The following is a 20,024-nucleotide window of genomic DNA, read 5'->3' as shown; positions in this document are numbered from 1 at the left end:
GCATGAGGTTGAGGGTGAGTGAGGGTGAGTGTGAGGGTGAGTGAGGGTGAGGGTGGGTGTGAGGGTGAGTGAGATGGGTGAGTGTGAGTGAGGGTGAGTGAGGGTGAGTGAGGGTGGGTGAGTGAGTGGGGGTGAGTGTGGGTGAGTGTGGGTGAGGGTGAGGGATTGAGGGTGAGGGGTTGAGGGTGAGGGAGGGTGAGGGGTTGAGGGTGAGGGGTTGAGGGTGAGTGAGGGTGAGGGGTTGAGGGTGAGTGAGGGTGAGTGGGGGTGGGGTGAGTGAGGGTGGGTGAGGGTGGGGTGAGTGAGGGTGGGTGAGGGTGGGTGAGTGTGGGTGAGTGTGGGTGAGTGTGGGTGAGTGTGGGTGAGTGTGGGTGAGTGTGGGTGAGTGTGGGTGAGTGTGGGTGAGTGTGGGTGAGTGTGAGGGGTTGAGGGGTTTAGGGTGAGGGTGAGTGAAGGTGGGTGAGGGGTTGAGGGTGATTGAGGGTGAGGGGTTGAGGGTGAGTGAGGGTGAGGGGTTGAGGGTGAGTGAAGGTGAGGGGTTGAGGGTGAGTGAAGGTGAGGGGTTGAGGGTGAGTGAGGGTGAGGGGTTGAGGGTGAGTGAGGGTGAGGGGTTGAGGGTGAGTGAGAGTGAGGGTGAGTGAGGGGTTGAGGGTGAGGGGTTGAGGGTGAGTGAGGGTGAGGGGTTGAGGGTGAGTGAGGGTGAGTGAGGGTGAGGGGTTGAGGGTGAGTGAGGGTGAGGGGTTGAGGGTGAGGGAGGGTGAGGGGTTGAGGGTGAGGGGTTGAGGGTGAGTGGGGGTGAGTGAGGGTGAGGGGTTGAGGGTGAGTGAGGGTGAGTGAGAGTGAGGGTGAGTGAGAGTGAGGGTGAGTGAGAGTGAGAGTGAGGGTGAGTGAGGGTGAGTGAGGGTGAGTGAGGGTGAGTGAGAGTGAGGGTGAGTGAGGGTGAGTGAGGGTGAGTGAGGGTGAGTGAGGGTGAGTGAGGGTGAGTGAGGGTGAGTGAGGGTGAGGGTGAGTGAGAGTGAGAGTGAGTGAGGGTGAGTGAGGGTGAGGGTGAGTGAGGGTGAGTGAGAGTGAGGGTGAGTGAGGGTGAGTGAGAGTGAGGGTGAGTGAGGGTGAGTGAGGGTGAGTGAGAGTAATGCTTAAAAAAACAGGCTTATACCCCGGAACAAATGGGGTGCTTAGTGCGAACACTCCAGCCCTGGCCAGGTCGCTGTGACAGAGGCCCCCTGTCTACCGGTTGCACAATTGTGTATCCCTCCAGGCGCCCGAAAGAAAGAGGCAGGGTCCTGGAACACTAACTAAATCAAGTTCACAATCTCATGGTCTAGGCCCCTCTCTTAGTAGCAGGGGCGGCTTGTAAGGAGAGCCTCGCTCTGTGTGTGTGTGTGGGGAGGGGGCACGGGGGGCAGGAGCTACGTCACCCAACCAGTTAGCTTCGGCTGGGTGCTGTTAACTACACCACATCCAACAACATTCAGCTGAGAGACTCCATTATTGTGTTTCATCTCGGCTCAGTGGCTCTCGGGGTGCTGGGGGAGGGGCGCGAAGACGGGACGGAGCATCCAAATGATTAAACCAACTTGACACGGTGACAGCAAGATGCGAACACAGCCATTAGTGACAGGAGAGAGACCAGAATGGAGGTGTGAGTGAACACAGGTGCGCGAGGACTCTGGGGAGGGCCGTGAAGAAGGGAGAGGGAGAGAACGAAGGGCAGCCGGCTGACCGGACAGTGTGGGGTATGAGGGGGCGAGGGGGAGACGAAAGGAGAATAAGGATTATTGAAATAAACCTGAAGATGGGGGGCAGGGGAGTCGGGGGGGGGGGCATGGGGTGATGTGGAGGAGTGAAGGAGGCAGTAGCACAATAAAGGGGGGTTCAGAGAGGATTGTGAGGGGTTTCCGTCAGGGTTTGGGGGCGCCTGGAAAGGAGCAGACGGGCGAGAGGAGCGTTTATTGTAGGGCCTGAGGGGAGAAACGAAAGAAGAGGACGCAAGTAAGGAAGGATGAAGAGCGGCTTTAAAACACCTTCCATTTAAAAGACTGGGGGCAGTGTGTAGACAGCTCGGCAGAGGGGTGATAGTGAGATTGCAACAGAGCACCTCGTAGCCACTGTTCATAGACTAGACAGAGAGACTGCGGCAGGAACACATAGGAGACCTCCGTTGTCAGGGCAATAAGACTGCCAGCATCACTGCCATGGAGGGTGTGAGGCTCCAACAGAACAGACCAGACAAAAGTGCCCACCGGAAGTGCAGCGAGACTGCCCAAAAGCATGCTGCAGACATTCTACCAGTACCCAGAGATTCTGAGAGACTGACGAGCGCAACTTTCAGGGGCGGCCCACAGCGAGGACAGTGGGATTGCCTACAACAGCCCAGACAGGTAGAGTAAACGAAGCCCGAGGCTACCCAAAGGAGGTCACGGATAAGCTTGCTGCATTTCCAACAGCGCTTTGGCTTGAGAGGTGCGACATGGCAGGAAGACGGAGGGAAGAGAGGGGAGGGGGGAGGAGAAATGCGACACGGCGGGAAGGGGAGGGGGCGGAACGGGGGCGGGGAGGGGAGAGAGAGAGTAGGCAAGGGTAAACAAACACGGGCGGGAGGGGGCGGGCAGGGGAGGGGGCGGAGAGGGGAGAGGTGCGACATGGCAGGAAGACGGAGGGAAGAGAGGGGAGGGGGGAGGAGAAATGCGACACGGCGGGAAGGGGAGGGGGCGGAACGGGGGCGGGGAGGGGAGAGAGAGAGTAGGCAAGGGTAAACAAACACGGACGTGCACGCGCCCGTGACTTTTAAGGTCAATGCGCATGCGCATAAGCTTAATGCGCATGCGCATTGACCTTAAAAGTCACGGGCACTGCAAGGAATCGCCACGATTCCTTGCAGTTGGATAAAGAGTGGATGAGCCCCTATAGTCTCGCTTGCTCGATGCGCATGCGCATCGACAGGCGAGACCTAAAACTAAAAAGCTACCAACCAATTTCTAAACCCACTGGCTTTGCCTATGCTTGTTTATTTTTGTTTCCCATAATCTTATTGAAACTGGTTACACTGATTTTCCTTTATGAATATTTTTGGGAAATACTAGCATGCATTAACACATGTTACTAAATGATGCTGCAAAGATATGGTACCTGAAATTTTACAGTAGTTTAGCTAAATGTTTTTTTTCCAGCTTTCATTTTTTATGAACATTTTATTTTGAAAGCAAAGAATCCTCAATCTTACTTTCAAGCTTCTGCAAATATGTGCATCAAATCTGAGACCATTATGGGAGCATTATACATAGTATTGCTAAACTTTGAAAACGTGTGTACACATTTTTATACAGGAACCACTGTCAATCGTGCAGTCAGAGCTTACCACAATTACTTACAGCGCTCCCTAATAATAAAGGCTTTCAATTAATGAACCACGAATATAAGTTTGAACAGCATTAGTTTTAGTTTAGCATTAGTAGCTGTGACATGTGGACAAAAATATTACCTTAATTGCCGACTGTGCCCTTCCCTGATCCATAATGTGGTACTGCAAACTGGCAGCCCAAGGGTTTGTGCTGCAGGGTGTTGGGCTTACTTGTCCCAAGAACAACATACACATGAAAACTTGTTGCCTTTGACCCCAAACAATATGTCCTGGGCATCTGGCTATAGGAATTCCACATCCCTGTTCGAGAAAGGTTTGAATACCTAGCTATTAACCCGGTAATGCTAATTATTTTCTGTTTTTTTGTTTTTGCACAAATAAACATTGGTGCTTGTTTTCTCTATAAATATGATAACGCATTCTTACTTATATCATAGGTGCAACCAACAGGGTGCGTTCTTTAATATTGTATTACATTTATTCCAATAGTAGACCAGTTCCGGCCGAACCTCCACTAATTGTTTTTTCTCTTTTAGACGTAAAAGACTCTGATTTGCCTGTTATCGGAATCAGGTAAGATTCATGTTGATTTATAAAATGCATGTATGTGTGCATGTTAAATTGCTGAATTGTTCAGAGGTTAAAATTTACTTCAAACAGTATGAAGTGCAGCCTATTGTCAACTGCACTGCATTACTTTTTCCTTTTAGCTACAGTGTCTTTAAATGGCTGTTATTAAACCCTAATGGCTCTTGTTATTTCGTGTCCGTGCTCTTGTGACAGACCATCTGAACAACATTGTTCATAAAATGTGCTTAGTTTGACCCAACCATGCATTCTTCTCTTCAATCCCATGTCCAATCCTGATTCTGTGCATAAAATTAGTCGATTCAAGAATTGTAGTTTCAAAACTTTTACTCTGATAATTTGGCTGCCATCAGACTAACTGATTTTGGCATAAGAGGTTGATGGAACTAACAGTTTTAGTGCTGAGAAAATCTGTGTTTTTATTAAAGATTATTAGCAGAAACACATTTATTCTCTTTACACCAATAAGGAACAAAAATAAACATTATGACATCACCGTAACATCACTCCACATATGTAGGACTACAGCTCCATGTCAACTGCCTCTTTATCCTGAGACCTCAAGAAGCTATCAATCTAGAAAGAAATTTGAGAAAGGGCAGTGAAGGCCATGGGCAGAGACAGCCTAATAAAACAATCAAGCAGATCAGGAGGATCATGCAAGAAAAAAGGGATAAGAAGAAGCCTCAAAGGATCAAAAAAAGCAGAAGCCGAGCAAAATGCCTAACAGTTGACATATATGTAGGAAGCTGGCTCTGTATATACTATACCAAAATGAGGTATAGTGTGCACAGTCCAGTGGAACCCCAAAGATAGTCAGAGGTGAAAGTAGATAGCACCTTACTCTCTATTTGTGGTAGTGTGGGGGAGCAGTAAAGCTTTACCAGAGGGTAGTGTTAATCATTTGTTGTACACACTCAATCAGCAAATGATGTCACACACTCAAAGACTGAAAAATATTATTTAGCTGCATTTATTTCCTAGAACCAAGCAATCCTGGCACATGTGAGTTATTTGATAAATTTCAAGGCGGGTTGAACAATACAGACAAGCTAAATGAAAATGAATTTGTTACCGGTTTGTAAATTCTTTCAATACAGTGGAAATTACTGTGGATTATTTTGAATTACTTTCTGGATTACTTTTTCTACTCAATGTGATGCACCTAGATATCACACTGGGACATTTCCTAGAAAAAAGGTAAGTAAGCAATGTTTAGTTCTTGGCAGATTTTCAAAGTTGAATACAAAAGCAAGTCCACAATTAAAACATTTTTCAGTCGGTGTATTCCTATGGAGAGAAATTAAGTTATCGGTTAACAGGTGAGAACCTTGTAGTGGGAGTAGGTATTCTGGGGTTAGAACTAGTGTCCCCCCCCCCCCCCCCCCCCCCCCCCCCCAAGGCCAATGCCTTGGCACTTTCAAAACACTTTCAGCAGCGCTAGGGCTGCCGGGTACAGAGGGCTGAGGCCCTATGTTATCCAGTGGGGGATAGGAAGCCTCCGGCTGGTGGCTGCTCGCGAGCGTGCCTCAAGGTTGTGGGAGCAAAGCTCTGGGGTTTAAGCTCAGGGCAAAGGGGGATCCGAGTTAGCACCAAAAGTACACATGCAGCAGCGGCTGGGTGCAGGGTGCTGTTTTTGCGTCTGGTGCCCTATTTTCAATGGGGATGTTCGGTGTTGGTTTTTAGCTGCAGGCTCGGTCCCGGAAGAGTTCCAGATGAACCAACAGCTGGGCAGGTAAGTTGGAGGGCTCGGGACGTCTGTGCACCTCAGGTTTTTTTCTCCAGGGCGGCTAGATACAGGGCTGTCTTTTGAGATTGGATTTCACCTTACTGGGCCACTCGCGGTTGGGGGGGTCTCCGTGCAGAGGCAGCAGGCGACGTCGGGGAGTCCTGGAGGGGTCACCTACATTGGCATCGGACTCTGGAGCGCTGGAGGACTTTGCTGGGACCAGTGAGCCACTCTGACTCTGGCTGTAGGCGTCGGGTGCAGTAGTGGTTTCAGGCGTTTGGGTTCCATGTCCACAGCAGGCTCGGAGTCTTTCTTGGCTGTTCTTTTGAACAAAGGTGCTGTTCACAGGAGATCCGGTCTTTGTTGAAGGCAGTCATTCCTCCCAGGGGTTCTGGAGGTCGCTGGCTGCAGGACAAGGCAACTTTTGGCCTAGGATCTCTGGATACTGCAGACTGGCCGGTAGGGCTGGGGCTAAGTCAGTTTTTCTCCGCAGTCTACTCTGCTGGGTATCTTCTTTCGGCCCAATTCTTGTTGGGTTGCGGGAACCTGTCTTCTTGGTTCACGGCAGCCCCCTAAATACTTTATTTAGGGGGAGCTTTAGGCGTCTCGAGGTCAGTAGCCAATGGGCTAATGACTTTAGGCTGACGTCTCCCTTGGTGTGCTCACCCCACATGGGGGAGTGGGCACAATACCTGATCCTGATTGGAGAGTCCCAATCAAACAACAAGAGAGTAAGGGTACAAGTGTTCACTCTCTTAACCCTAATATTAGTATTAATAAACAACGAAAGAGTGAAACAACGCTAAGACACCTCAAAGGATCATGTGAGGGACAGACTAAAAACTTAATGAAGAAAACACACAAAATAGTTGTTTTAAGAACACTCACTCACCAGCCTAGTGGTGACGTGCTTAATCATCGGGTTCCCACTGGAAGGACCTAGCGTCCTTCCAGTGTGCTAAAACGCCTGATTACAGCGGAGCTGGTTCTTGTGTGTGTTGAAGTGGTGAAAATAACCCAATTGTGCTAAGTGAGTGCAAAAAAGGGGGAGTTAAAAAATGCATAGTTGTGACTGTCAACTATTTTATTAATAGTCCAACCAGCACTAGTTAAAAACAGGTGATGAGTGGACTCATAGGATTGGTCTCATTAATTAGAGACCCCTAGTCCTCAATCAAATTTGGTCGACATGTTTCTGCTTAAAGAGGCGGGGTACTCAGCATTCTACAGGACCAGTAGTGTGATCCTCCGGCGGTATGTACCCGCTAAGGTGCACCCGACCGTGAGGATATTAGTGTGAAAAAAGTCAAATTTATTACTTGTACTCACGGCTATCGCCGTTTAGGCACACTCCGCTATTTGCCAGGGGCCAGTTACCTGTAAAGAGAAAATGTATCAGACAAGGCAAAGGATAAATCATTTCTATGATAAATATTACACCCTTGGGAATCCATTTGTCAAAACAATATCATATTACTCCCTTCACCAAGTTACACCAGTACCAGTGATCTAAATTAAGGAACAGGTGTGTGTAGTGATATGCATGCCAAGCACATTCTGCTTCTATTTGTAAGCAACGTGTAGCAATATCTGTCTCCTAAACATGCTGGTATGTGGCAGGCGCAATTATCACGTTCCGCCAGAGTGGTTATCTGGTGAATAGGATGAGGTTCAGTTTATTTTATTTAACCCGAACTATTACCCAACTGGGAATACGAAAAAATATTGAGTATTGAAGCAAATTGCACTAATAAAAGCCGGAACCTCCATTGGACTCCGTTAAGTATTTAAAAACATGGAAGATAAAACAGGCTTCTCAACTAACTTATTAAAGGCGTTTGTCACCGCGCTGCATGGGCGGACACGGCAGGGGGTTATCTTCTCGCCGCGTTATCTGTAGTTGTTTGAAAAATAAGGACAAAGTCAATGTCTTTTTCCCGAATGTCCAAACGTGAAAGATCTTTGATTTCTCGGTCTGTTAACCCACCCAATATACTGCTAGATCAGGTTCCCACTTACTGATACGCCGACGGCTCCCCGCAGGCTACCTAGCCTGTCACCACCGCGGCCCGAATGAACGCTGAACCTGGGCGCGGTAGTTGGAGATAGCGTTGCATCAGTCATGTGACATGGACACGTGACTCTGTGTTCGCTGCTTCTTCCGCTTATTGTTAAAGGGGCCGTGTACTTTTGCTATCAAAACAAATGTGCCCAACTTTATTAGCAATACTAAGGGCAGTCTCTATCCCCTCATATGTTATTAAAACAACTATTTTGTGTGTTTTCACCAAGTTTTTAGTCTGTCCCTCACATGATCCTTTGAGGTGTCTTAGCGATGTTTCACTCCCTGATTGGAGAGTGCCTGCCATCTACAAGTTAGCAGGCACTGAAGAGTGTGCTTCACCTCGCCATCCCCACCTGAGGGTGGGGTTGGCCGAGGTGGGGCCACTTTCTGAGCTGTGCTAATTTTTCCTGTCTGTCGTCTTGCCGAAAAGGAGGGGAGACAGGAAGGGAGCCTGCTCCTGATAGCAGGAGAGGCTAAGAGGTCGCATTACAAAGGCGGCAAGGCCTTTAACCGCTGCGCGCTAGCGGGTTTTCTCGCTGCACGCTGAATATTCGAAAATCACGGGTTACGTGACTAAGCCAGCTCGTCATGCGCGCAGCGCAGGTAACGCCCATGACGAGCTGGCTTTGTCATCCGCGTCGAAGGGGTTAAACTCCCCTGCAATAGATGGCTCTTCCTGGCCTGGGGGAGGTTTGACCATCTCCTCCCAGGAAAGGCTTTGTTTCTGGGCTCAGGGAGCGGAGGCTCATGTGTCGTGGTGGCAAGCTGGTGTGTCCCAGTCACGGAAACCACCAGAGGCTGGTTGTTTTTCAGGGGGCATCTCTAAGATGCTCTCTGAGTGCATTTTTCATTAAATCCCACACTGGCATCATTGTGGGTTTAATGTGCTGATAAGTTTGATACCAAACTTCCCAGATTTCAGTAAAGCAGTTATGCTGCTGTGGAGTTCATAATGGAAAAACTCCCAATGCCATATACTCTTAATGGCATTACTGTACTTGCGTCTAAAAATTGGTCTAGATACTGAAGGGGTACAGTCCTTGTAGGGGCCATGACTCACGAGAGACTACGTTTCAAGTGGGTCATGATAATCCTAGCCTCCCTCATTATTGGTAAGAAGTAACGCATTACACATCTACATGTATGACATTTGCCATGGTCGTTTTGATATGTATTTGTTTACATGCATTGAAGCTAAACTGGCAAGCAATGGGTTAAATTTGTGCAGTGCTCTAAAATCACATTAAAGCGGCAGAGGTGTTTCTCTGTGAAAAGGCATTGTAACAAGCAGTCTTCGAGGCATTAAAATGATTTTCTAATGTAATTTCTATTGTACTGTAGAAGTACATGAAATTTGACCTTGCCTTGCAGTAATAAGTGTGTGAATGTGTGCATTACTGGTTTATCAGGCTGTATTACTTTATGAAAATAAATGTGGCCTAATAAATTATTAAGTATCGCCACAATACTTCTCCAGTATTTACATTTTTCTCAGATGTTAATTTTTTTAAATTTTGAAATGTATAGCAATTTAGACAGAAATGTGCACTTTTACTTGGCAATTTACCACTATTTGTAAGTTTATCCGAAACAATTTATTATGAAGAGAAGAATGATTACACATGATGATCGTGTTTAAGATACTTGTTATATTTAGAAGCCAAGAATCTAATTTCCCTAAATGTGTTTATCTTGATGTTGTAAAAGTATGTACATGAAATCAGTCATGAACGTGGCCATACAGGAAATGCAATGAAGGGTGTGGTAAAATTGGCGTATCAAGTGACTTTATTTTTATATAATACACAGTCCAAGTTAAAACTGTTAAGGTTTTGACAAATCGTTCCAGCACAGTCGTTACTGTCTGGGGCCAACTCAACAACTATCTACACATACAGCATATAGAAACACGGAAGAGACGACTAAACTTAAAAATGTGTGCTCCAGACTAGCAACCCCCCACCCCTCCCCAAAAACACTACCTGCAGCTCAGTCCAGCACCTGCTTGAAGCTCCACCCCACCAAAACATAATTTGTGTAATTGTCCCAACTCTTTTGAGCACCTTGAAATTCAGTTGTTAGTGAGCTTCCCTAATTTGGTCCTCCCTCCTTGTAATGTTTTTTCAGAAATTCATGCACTTGCAATCTATTTTACTTCTTTGATTGACCCTATCGTTTAGAACCACATTGGTTATTTGCTTAACATTACACTAGCCACAAGGAAAGCTTGATTTCCTTTATTTGGACTAAAATGACTTTGGTTGATTTTTGTTTCTCTCTAGTTCGACATTTTCTTTTTTGCTACACAGGTATGCTACATACTTTGGACAGTGCCCTCAGGCAAGGGGATACAAAATACTTTTTTATTATCTCTAGGCTATCTTTTGCCAGCATGTGAGTCTCTTGTGCCAATAGAGGGTTACCAACTATCACTTAATTTATGGTAATTGGCCTTGCCTTAGGGGTATCTGCTAGGATTCCACCCATATTTCACATGCAGTGTGCCTACAACAGATTGGAGTAGACCTTGCTCCCGCTGTCTGCTGCAAGAAGGTACAGAGTTGGGGCTACTTTATAGTCCACTATAACCTACTTGTAGAGTGCATGGCACTCAAATGTTTTCTGTCATCTTGCTGTTGCCTAGGGTACCTGCCTCAGTTGGAGCCTGCTTAGTCTTTGGTTGACCACATTGGTGCTGTGTTTTTGATGGTGGTGTTATCGACTGGGTTTTTTACGATTCTGTTGACGCACTGAATTTTCTTCACTGCCCTGTCACCTTCCCATTCTGTGTAGTTAGCTCCCCTGTCACTTTTCTGGTGACTGGAGAGCTGTGCAATAGAGCAGCAATTAGCCACAAGGTGCCACCTTTCAAATGTTAGGGCCTTCTTTTAACTGAGCACTATTTTACTTTTATGCGTATATAGAGTTACTTTTTTATCTGTAGAGCACTAATGTTCACCCAAAATGTATTATGGTGCCATCAAATTCTATTGCCCCAAAAGGGATAAGGTTAAAATTCACGGCAGATGTTTTTGGGAAAGCCATATTTTTAACAGTTTTCTAAACTTGCGAGGTTTGAGTCTGTAGGGACAATGGCAGTAAATTCCAATGCGGCTTGTGCCATAGAACATCCTCTGCCGCCTTGAGAGCTGCACTTAAACTTTGCTACTCTAAGCAGGGTTCCGAGATCTGATCTCCATTTATGACTTGCTAAATAATACATAGACCTCTAGTATAAAATATTCTGCTTTAAATCGTACAAGGCGTCGTGGCCCACGGAGAGAGCTTTGCGAAAATACCTGTTGGGTTAAAAGCCAGTGTAAAGTGGTGATGGGCACAGAACCGTTTCTCTTCAAAATAAATGCCTGTCTGGCTGTCGTGTTCTGGGACAGTTCACATTTTTTAATAATAATTTTTAAGAATCTTGTCGAGATAAATAGCAGTGCAGTATTCTAAGACACGACCCTGGAAAGAGAGAGAAGGGCAAATTGAGGTGGTGACAGCATACAAACATCTGGGAATTTTATTCGATAATAAAGTGTTGTTTAAAAGTAATTTTAATGTTTTAAGAGCAAAAATATCATATTTAATATATGTACGCTTTTAAGTAATTATGTAATTCATTAAGATGCCAGTCGTATGAACATCTTAAAGTTTCTGGAGCCCAGTTACTACCAACATTTGCATATGGCTCACCCATCACCAAGGGAAAAGACTCTTAATTATTGTATTTATTGTTAATTAAGGCTTGCACGTCTGTCTTTGAAATTCCTAAATCAATTCGCGAAGCGCAAATACGCCTGGAATTTGGTCTTCATATAGTCCTTGGTGGTTAAAGGATCATTTCTGAAATGTATACATGCATTGTCCTCATCTGAACCTGGCTCCTTAGCAAACATCTGTTGGCATGAAATAAATCCCTCCGAATATGCTGGGACTGGGAGGTCATACATCTTAACGTGTTTCCAAAGTTTTGATTTGTAGTCTGGGTCTCTTCAGATGAATAAGCATGGTTTTAAACAGAAATATTAAAAATTCATTCATTTGTGGCAGATAAAGAGGCTGTAGCGGCAAAGAAGCACACCTGGTCAGTGATCAATTCACATCAGAGTTTGGGAATTCAGCTTTATCTGACTACCTACTTAACATTATGTATGAGGGACAAATTAATAAAAAAATAAAACTTGACAGCTATCTACGAAGCACAACACGCAGAAATGGACCAAGCAATGCACCACTAGTAACTATAGACTGTGTGGGCTTTTGCAAGAAATTCTGTTGCATATTGTGTGTGTCTGACCAAACCTGCTCAGCGTACGTTGTACTTGGTTAAAGCCGTATGTTCGAGGCTTGTGAGCTGTAGATCACATGCTGTGCATAGCTCGCCATCTAGTGTTGGGTCCGGATGTTTGCACTTTGTTTTTCTTTGAAGAAGTCTTTCTAGTCACGAGGTAGGTGACTCCTCCTTTCGGTGATGGTGCGCTTGGGCATCGACTCAATCTTTAGATTGTTTTTATCTGCCATCGGGTTCGGATTTGTATTGCTGTGCTCCGGTTCGGCACTGTTTCTTGGACCACTACGACACGCAATCCACTACCCTCTGCTGTATTTTTATTGATCGCGGTTCCCAGTCTTCGCTCAGAGTCTCATCTCAAGACCACTTCGATTGGAAAACTGGCGGCGGGCCGTCAGGCCTAACCGCGCCGACAGCGATAGCAGTCGATGGAATGGACTCCTTTTAAACTCTGCCCAGGGTGTTGTGCTAAATTTCCACGCATGAAGTGTGCAACCTCTGCCTGTCCCCACAACACGACGAGAAAGTCTGCAACAGGTGTCAATTGGTTCGATCGAAGATGACGCTTCGTGACCGTTAGGCTCAACGTCACAGGATGCAGCATCAAAGCGGCTCCGCACTGGACATCCTCGGTGAAGATTCCAACACAGAACATCACGCTCAGGGAGCTGAGGAAGAAGAACAGCATATCTCCGTGTCCTAAGTCGACTCCGACATGGAGAAGGAGGAGCAGGTTTCTCTGGGTCAGCGTACCATGAGTAAAGACATCCCTGTGCCCCCTCAAGAAACAAAGAAAGAGGCTCCGGTCCCACCTCTGCCTTCGGGCCAAGGCCGACGCCAACAAAAAGTTTAAGATGCCCCGCCCTCAGGCACTGCACCGAAACACAAAGAAAAGTCTTCGGGCTTGAGCCAACCCCATTCAGTGCCTAACCACCACCTTCGGCACCTAACCCCAAACCGAAACATCTCTGTGACAGTACCATTGTTACAGAAGAATCCACCGTCTGCACCGAAAGGTTCGGAGCAGAAACCTTCGACGCTGAATCTGGCGAGTAAGGACGAAGACACTCTGTCTAAAGAACTTTTGCCCGATGCCTCGCCTTCGGATCCTAAACAGAAAAAGCTGGTGATAAACCCAGATACAGGACATATTCATGCCACCCTTCCAAAAATACGGAAAATAGACCAGCCAGAGGATTACCACATTCCTCTCAAAAAGAAAAGTGTGGGTACTAATCCTTCGCCACCGTACATTCCACCTCCTTCCCCCACAAATCCCAAATTACCCATCACATCCAAAAATTCTCCACCACGGTCAACTGACCCACAGGATGAGGATCAGGATAGGCCACAGGACACTGACCCCTGGGAGGATTATCACACTGTTCACTAAGACTGGGTGTACAGGAGACACTGTCACTCATATAGTAATCACACTAGATATAATGTCCTGAACACAGTTCCTTTAGGTGCTTCCAAATCATATAAGAGAAGAGAAAAAACCACTTGCCCACATACAATCCTAGGATTGAACACTATTTAAATAATGTTGTGAGCACACCAATCATTAAAGTCTAATTTAGATAATATCCAATCAAGAACACAACAATAATAATCCATTGGGCTCTTGATGATTTTCTTTCTTCTTTTCTCAACTCCAATCCCTTATGGCAACACGTTTCGCTGTGGTTAGGATAACCAACCGGCTTCCTCAGGGCTCCGAAGTATTTAGTCTAGGGTTCCTCTTCGATGGTGTATCATCACCCACAAGTCTAGAATAAGTCAGACAGTCATGTAGACAATGGAGTTGAATCAGTCCCAATCTTTCAATCTTAATATCCTATGGCGTGGTGCAAATTGTAGTATATTATTCACTCAACCATCAAAGATCAGCCATCATTGATGGTTCATTTGTGTTGGTGGACCAAATCCTTTACCAGCAACAAATGGTGTGGCGCTTGATGTCCCAATGATCAGGGGACTAGCCTAACTCACACCTGGGTTTGGCCAGATGATAGGACTGATCACCAAGTCAATTTGATGGTAACCCATTGCTAAATGTTCTGGATTCGTTGAACATTTGTGAATGATCTGTACTGTGTTGGTTTTTCCTATACACATAGTGTTCACCTTCTGTTGAAATACGCTGTCTCCATGTGATTCAAACACTCCGAGATTCTGGTAATTCGGATTGACAGCGCAGCTACATAATTAGGCTGTTAGACCCCCTGTGTTTTTGTGTTATACATATTTAAGGTGCTGGGGATAATAATCAGGCACGGGTCTTTAAACCTTATATCCCTTGGACCCTCTCGTAATAGTTTGTTGTTGATAATTGTAGTATACCCACCCGTTTATACTCAGTCACTCGGTTTTAGTAGCTCCAAGTTATCCGTTATCCTCGACTTCGGTTCCTCAAGTAAATCTTTTCACCGCCGCCAATTTCAAATCCACTCCTCACTTGTCAAATACCTTGATTCCACGTTCCTCCGCACCTGAGTACAGGCGACGGCTCATTCATTTCCTGGTTCCGGTATTTGTGAGTAGGGTGCTCAGCAAGCCAGTAACAAAGACTAACAGTTTTTTCAAGGCCTTTTACCTAATTTCTTCGAGTCGTTCGACTCCTGGTGTCGTAGGTATGCCAGGCTCCAAGAACTGTGGAGACTGTCACCGCATGATGTCGGTGACAGACCCACACCACCTGTGTCTCTACTGCCTGGGGCGCTACCACGACTACTAGTCGTGCCCCGGGCCATGGCACCAGAAACTTTGCGGGAGCGTGGAAGTCCAGCAGTCGGCTCTGCGCCGCTCAAGGTCCTTGCCCCGAGGGAGGTTGAGGGACTGGTCGTGGAGCTGTCACCATCGTTCCTCTGGATCTAAGTCTTCGCACTCGGTTGAGGTAAGTTGAAGCATTCGAAGAAAAAGCCGTCGCTCTTCGACTTCTCCTCAACCGTCGCGTGACGCGGCTGCGGGTGGTGTCGCCCCCGCAGCTCCGGAGGAGCAGCTGCGGGTGGTGCCACCCCCGCAGCTCCGCGGAGCCTGCGGCATCGCTGCCGGCCTACCCACCTTTTCCGGGTCCGGCGACGGCTGCACAGGTGCAAGAGTTTCTTGCTGCCATGGTACGACTCTTTGGGCCATCTGGCCCTGCCGGTTCTCCTTCGCGACGCGCGGCCCGACTGGAGGTCCTGCCCTTCCGATGCCGGTGGTTCCGACCCTGGCGATGCCTTTGGCTCTGGCCAGGGCACCGCAGTACCTCCCTGGATCCGGGCTCGGATCCTGGGCGACACCTCCACCGGTTTCGACCCCACCTCCAGCACTGTCGTCCGGTGCCACCGTCTACGTCCTCCCCGGTTTCAGCCCTGAACCGGACGTCCGTCCGTCCTTATTTTCAGCCTGCTTCACAGACTTTAGGGGAGGACTGGGAGGGGTCTGAGGACCCTCTCACACAACAGTGCGGTGATGACCCGGACTGGGCGGAGGATTTAGGGGATGCCCGTGGTCTAGACACCTCGCCTAACCTTGGCATGCTGTCTCCTCCTTCCGTGTCTACGAAGGTGGGAGCAAGTTACGCAGTGGTGTTGCGAACTCCCTACAGTGGCTGTCAGGACTAACCTCCTGACAGAAGTGCTTCAACCGGCGGTAACCTCTTCCGAGCCCTTGCTGCCTTTTAATGATGCACTGACTGACTTTCTTTTGGGCACTTGGTCCAGGCCCAACACAGGGCTCCTGTGGACAGGAACGTGCCCCAAAAGCCATCACCCGGCCCTGGGCGACCCCCCCCCTCTTTCTCTCCCAACACCCCACCCCTGAGAGCTTGGTTGTCTAAGCCTCTGCATCTCAGAGCGCATGACCTTCCGCACACCCAGATAGGAAATCCAAGAAGCTGGAGCAGCTTTGCAAGAAGCTGTTTTCATCTGCCAGCATAGGGCTGCGGTCAGTGAACACCACATGCCTCTTGGGTCGTTACTTCCACTCTGTGTGGGACACGATTGCGCAGGTGCTGACCAACTGTCCGGAGGAGGCCCAGACAGTACTCGCCCAGGCTATCGCAGCTGGGAGGGACGCAGCTAAGTTCACCATCGGTTGTGGGCTTGATACAGCCGACTCCCTGGGCAGGGCGATTTCCAAGACGGTGGCGCTTAGGCGCCACGCCTGGCTGAGGGCAACTGGCTTTTCGGGGGATGTCCAAACACCTTGATGGACATGCCCTTTGATGGTATTCTCCTTTTTGGCAACAAAGCAAATGCGTTGCCGTAGTCCAGCCTGCTGCTAACGAGGGTATGGGTCACTGTTTTTCTGGTTTCGGTCGGGATCCACTTGTAGATCCTGCGGAGGATGTTGTAGCAGGAGGAGGAGATGGCGTTGACCTGCTTGGACATGGAGAGGGAGGAGTTGAGGATGAATCCTAGGTTGCGTGCGTGGTCCGTGGGTGTTGGAGCTGTTCCCAGTGTGGTCGGCCAGCAGGAGTCATCCCACGCAGATGGAGTGGGGCCGAGGATGAGGACTTCGGTCTTGTCCGAGTTCATCTTTAGGCGGCTGTTCCTCATCCACTCAGCGACGGCCTTCATTCCCTTGTGGAGGTTGGTTTTGGCGGTGTGTGGGTCCTTGGTGAGGTAGAGGATGAGCCGGGTATCGTCGGCGTAGGAGATGCTGTTCAGGTTGTGCTGGTTGGCCACTTGTGCGAGGGGGGCCATGTAGATGTTGAACGGGGTTTGCTAATGGTATTGTATGAATGGCTTTAACTTCATGAAAGCGAAGAACTATTGCATTTTTAATGCTTCTTCTCTCTTGTTCTGGGTCCAACTCGATGAGGTAAAATATGTGCTGGTGGGCCCTACCTGCCAGCAACAGCTCAAATTAAGCACTGCAAATGGGCAAATTCTACACCCCAGCAGAACTAAGCAAAGATAATGTTCCGCAAATACCCCGAGCCCAATCTAAATACTAGGCTTACACATAAATCAAAATGTTTCCAAGATTTCATGTGTCCTGTACTGTACAGCATATAAGCAGAGTTGGAAAGGTTTGGCGAAATAAACTTTTATCTGCTACACCTGCCTCGAGGAGGTGTAAATTTATTTCCCCCAAAAAAATGTTTTCCTTTTTTATGGAGAGCCTGGCGAACGCAGCGCGAAGCGCTGCCACCAGCAAGAAGTATTGTTATGGAGTTGGGCACGCGCAAGAGACTGACAGGCAATGCGCACGCAGGACAGGAGATTTGCACGCGCGCATCGCACGCTTTCAATCCCTTACCCCCCCACCACAAACCCCCCCCCCCCCAGACCCCCCCACCTCGCTCCGTCGCCTCCCCGGAGAAAGTTTGTCTTCGGTGTGCGGGTACGGAGTTAGAACTCCCCCTCTAGCCTACCTACACGGCTCAAGTTCCCCACTCCAACCGCCGCCTCTAGCCTGCACTGAGAGCGCGGTAAGTGAGACGTCCGTTCAAGCACAGTCTTCACCCTTTCCCATCCGTGGCGGTGTTGGACGCTCTTCGGGATCCGCTCCACTTTGGGCCGGAGAGGCTGTACATTGTACACTTGTGAGTAAAGGATGTGGACTAACGGCCAGGGTTGCCGTCTTCGAGTCTCGGCGTTGGCTCAACATCCTGTAATTCTGGGCAAATGACATAATTGCCCCATGTCTCCTTCTGTTATGTGAATGGCGCACATGTAAAGCGCTATATAAAATTTTAAAAAAGCAACTATTGGCAGACTTTTCGGAGTCTGGGATACTGATGGACTTCTAATAGTGGTTTCCGTTCATGCCAAAAGTGGCCCGGGTCATCGTGCTGGTGCACTTGCATGTCTGGCACATTAACGGGTCGGTGGCCAACCAGCGATTGGGGAGAGCCTCGTTTAAATCTAGAAAGACAGCCATTCTAATCTACTGCCAGGATTCTTGCTGATTTTAACATGCCCAATGTTGTGACCACGGAGCAGACTTCTCTAGCCAGAGTGGTCAGTGTGAGGTGGTCGGAAGTTTTTAGGCACTGAGTACTGCGATCCTAATGCACTCAAGAAAACAGCGGATGTAAGAATAAGATAATGGTATAGTCCGTACTCCATATGGATGTCAATTCAAGGTTTCTCCGTTAAAGTGCCCACGTTATCAGTTGTCGTGCATCACTTAACCATGCAAAATATCACCCGCGAACCTATCGCTGTACAGTCTCATCCAGTTTAATACATTGTTGTGACCATAAACTGACACGGGGCAATTGTAAGAAAGCGCTTTAGCTCTGCCTCTTTTTCCACGTTTTTAATCCACTAATAAGTAGCATTGCATGGCCTGTAAGATGATCTCTCTGCATGGTCTCTCCCTAGTTTAGTGATCAATATCGGCAATATTTCTCTCATAAAAAGAGTAAACAAACCACCGATCTTGCTTCTTCACTACCTTCCATAAGCTTGTTTACCATGGTGCTGGCAATCGTTTGGACATATCTATAAGTTTGCCGTCACTACTTAGCATTTTACCTATTACCATTTCTATTACCACATTTATTATTTCTGCACCCAGCAAATGGGGCTTATAATATTTCCTTTGTTCTTCTGTCAACTTTTGTATTGTTGCTTAGTTCAGGTAATCAATTATTTTTATTGTATCCACTTGTGCGGAATCAACCCATCGCTTTTTAACATTGCAAAACCACAAACTCAAATACAATATCCCTCCAAAGATCAAGTGCTACCCTGGCCGGTGTGAAATTGATGTCCAATATACCTTTTAGACTTGGACCCTCAACTTTAAGCATCACTTTTCTAACCAATTAAATTGGGTGCCTGTCCAAATTGTGGTAAGGTCATTCTTAATCTCCACCCCAAAGCCCACAGTGATTCATTTCTTAACTCTAGGGCTTGTATGCCACGGTAGCCTGCTCTAATCCGGTTCAGCCAGTGTCTTTTCCATATCTAAGGCCCCCTTGGAATGAACCCATCCGTATTTTAGTTTTGGTTCAGATTGCTGCTTTGTATCCTTAACGCGCACTGGTCACCAGCATACCGTGTGCCGCTGCCTCACTCCGCCACAAGTTTTTCTGGTGTTCTTTCTCTAGCCACCTCAATTCATGCTTGATTTCACACACTGTCGATCTAGCGACAGATCGCCACACTCCATATGCTCGCTCTACCGCCCTCGCTCTACCGCCCTCGCTCTACCGCCCTCACTCTACCACCCTCACTCTACCACTCTACCCCCCTCACTCTACCCCCCTCACTCTACCGCCCTCACGCTACCCCCCTCACGCTACCCCCCTCACTCTACCGCCCTCACGCTACCACTCTACCGCACCCACTCTACCAATCTACCACACTCACTCTACCACTCTACCTCCCTTACTCACTCTACCACCCTCCCTCACTCTACTGCCCACCCTCCCTCTGTCGCCCTCCCTCCCTCTGTCGCCCTCCCTCCATCGCCCTCCCTCCCTCTGTCGCCCTCCCTCCCTCTGTCGCCCTCCCTCCCTCTATCGCCCTCCCTCCCTCTATCGCCCTCCCACCCTCTATCGCCCTTCCTCCCTCTATCGCCCTCCCTCCCTCCCTCTATCTATTCCCCTCCCTCCCTCCCTCTATCTATTCCCCTCCCTCCCTCCCTCTATCTATTGCCCTCCTATCTATCTATTCCCTCACTCTATCTATCGCATCACCACAACATCACTCCGCAGGATCACTCAGGGGCACAACATCACTCTGCGCTACCACCGCATCACTCAGCGCCACCACCGCATCAATCTGTGCAACCATTCAACAACAACTGGTTCAAATATGTTCTCTCAATGTTTCAAGCTTTATTACAGATGTCACAAAAAGATGTTAATATTTCACTTCTGTTCTTGGATTTTCGTCGCAATAAAATACACTGAACATAATCTTCACAAAAGTTATTTACAAAAGTTTAAGCTATTGCCATTATAAATTACAATCACTTTTATTTAAGTATTAATTATTTTAAAACATTAAAAGCCATTGTTATTTGTAATATCAATACA

The 20,024-nt window shown here is 47.7% G+C and overlaps 1 protein-coding gene across 2 annotated transcripts in view; it reads left to right on the top strand.

The window, feature by feature from the left end:
- Positions 1-20,024, top strand: part of LOC147735036 (E3 ubiquitin-protein ligase ZFP91-like) — a 134,552-nt gene that overhangs the window by 40,961 nt on the left and 73,567 nt on the right. For both annotated transcript variants that reach the window (XM_086953136.1, XM_086953137.1), the window contains one exon: positions 3,898-3,934. In XM_086953136.1, coding sequence (XP_086809262.1) covers positions 3,898-3,934 — 37 coding nt within the window. The remainder of the gene's footprint in view (positions 1-3,897; positions 3,935-20,024) is intronic.

The sequence above is a fragment of the Lissotriton vulgaris genome, chromosome 1_2 (assembly GCF_964263255.1).
Source record: "Lissotriton vulgaris chromosome 1_2, aLisVul1.2, whole genome shotgun sequence".
NCBI lineage: Eukaryota > Metazoa > Chordata > Amphibia > Caudata > Salamandridae > Lissotriton > Lissotriton vulgaris.
Note: the sequence above shows the minus strand (reverse complement) of the source record. Positions and strands in the feature narration are given on the sequence as shown.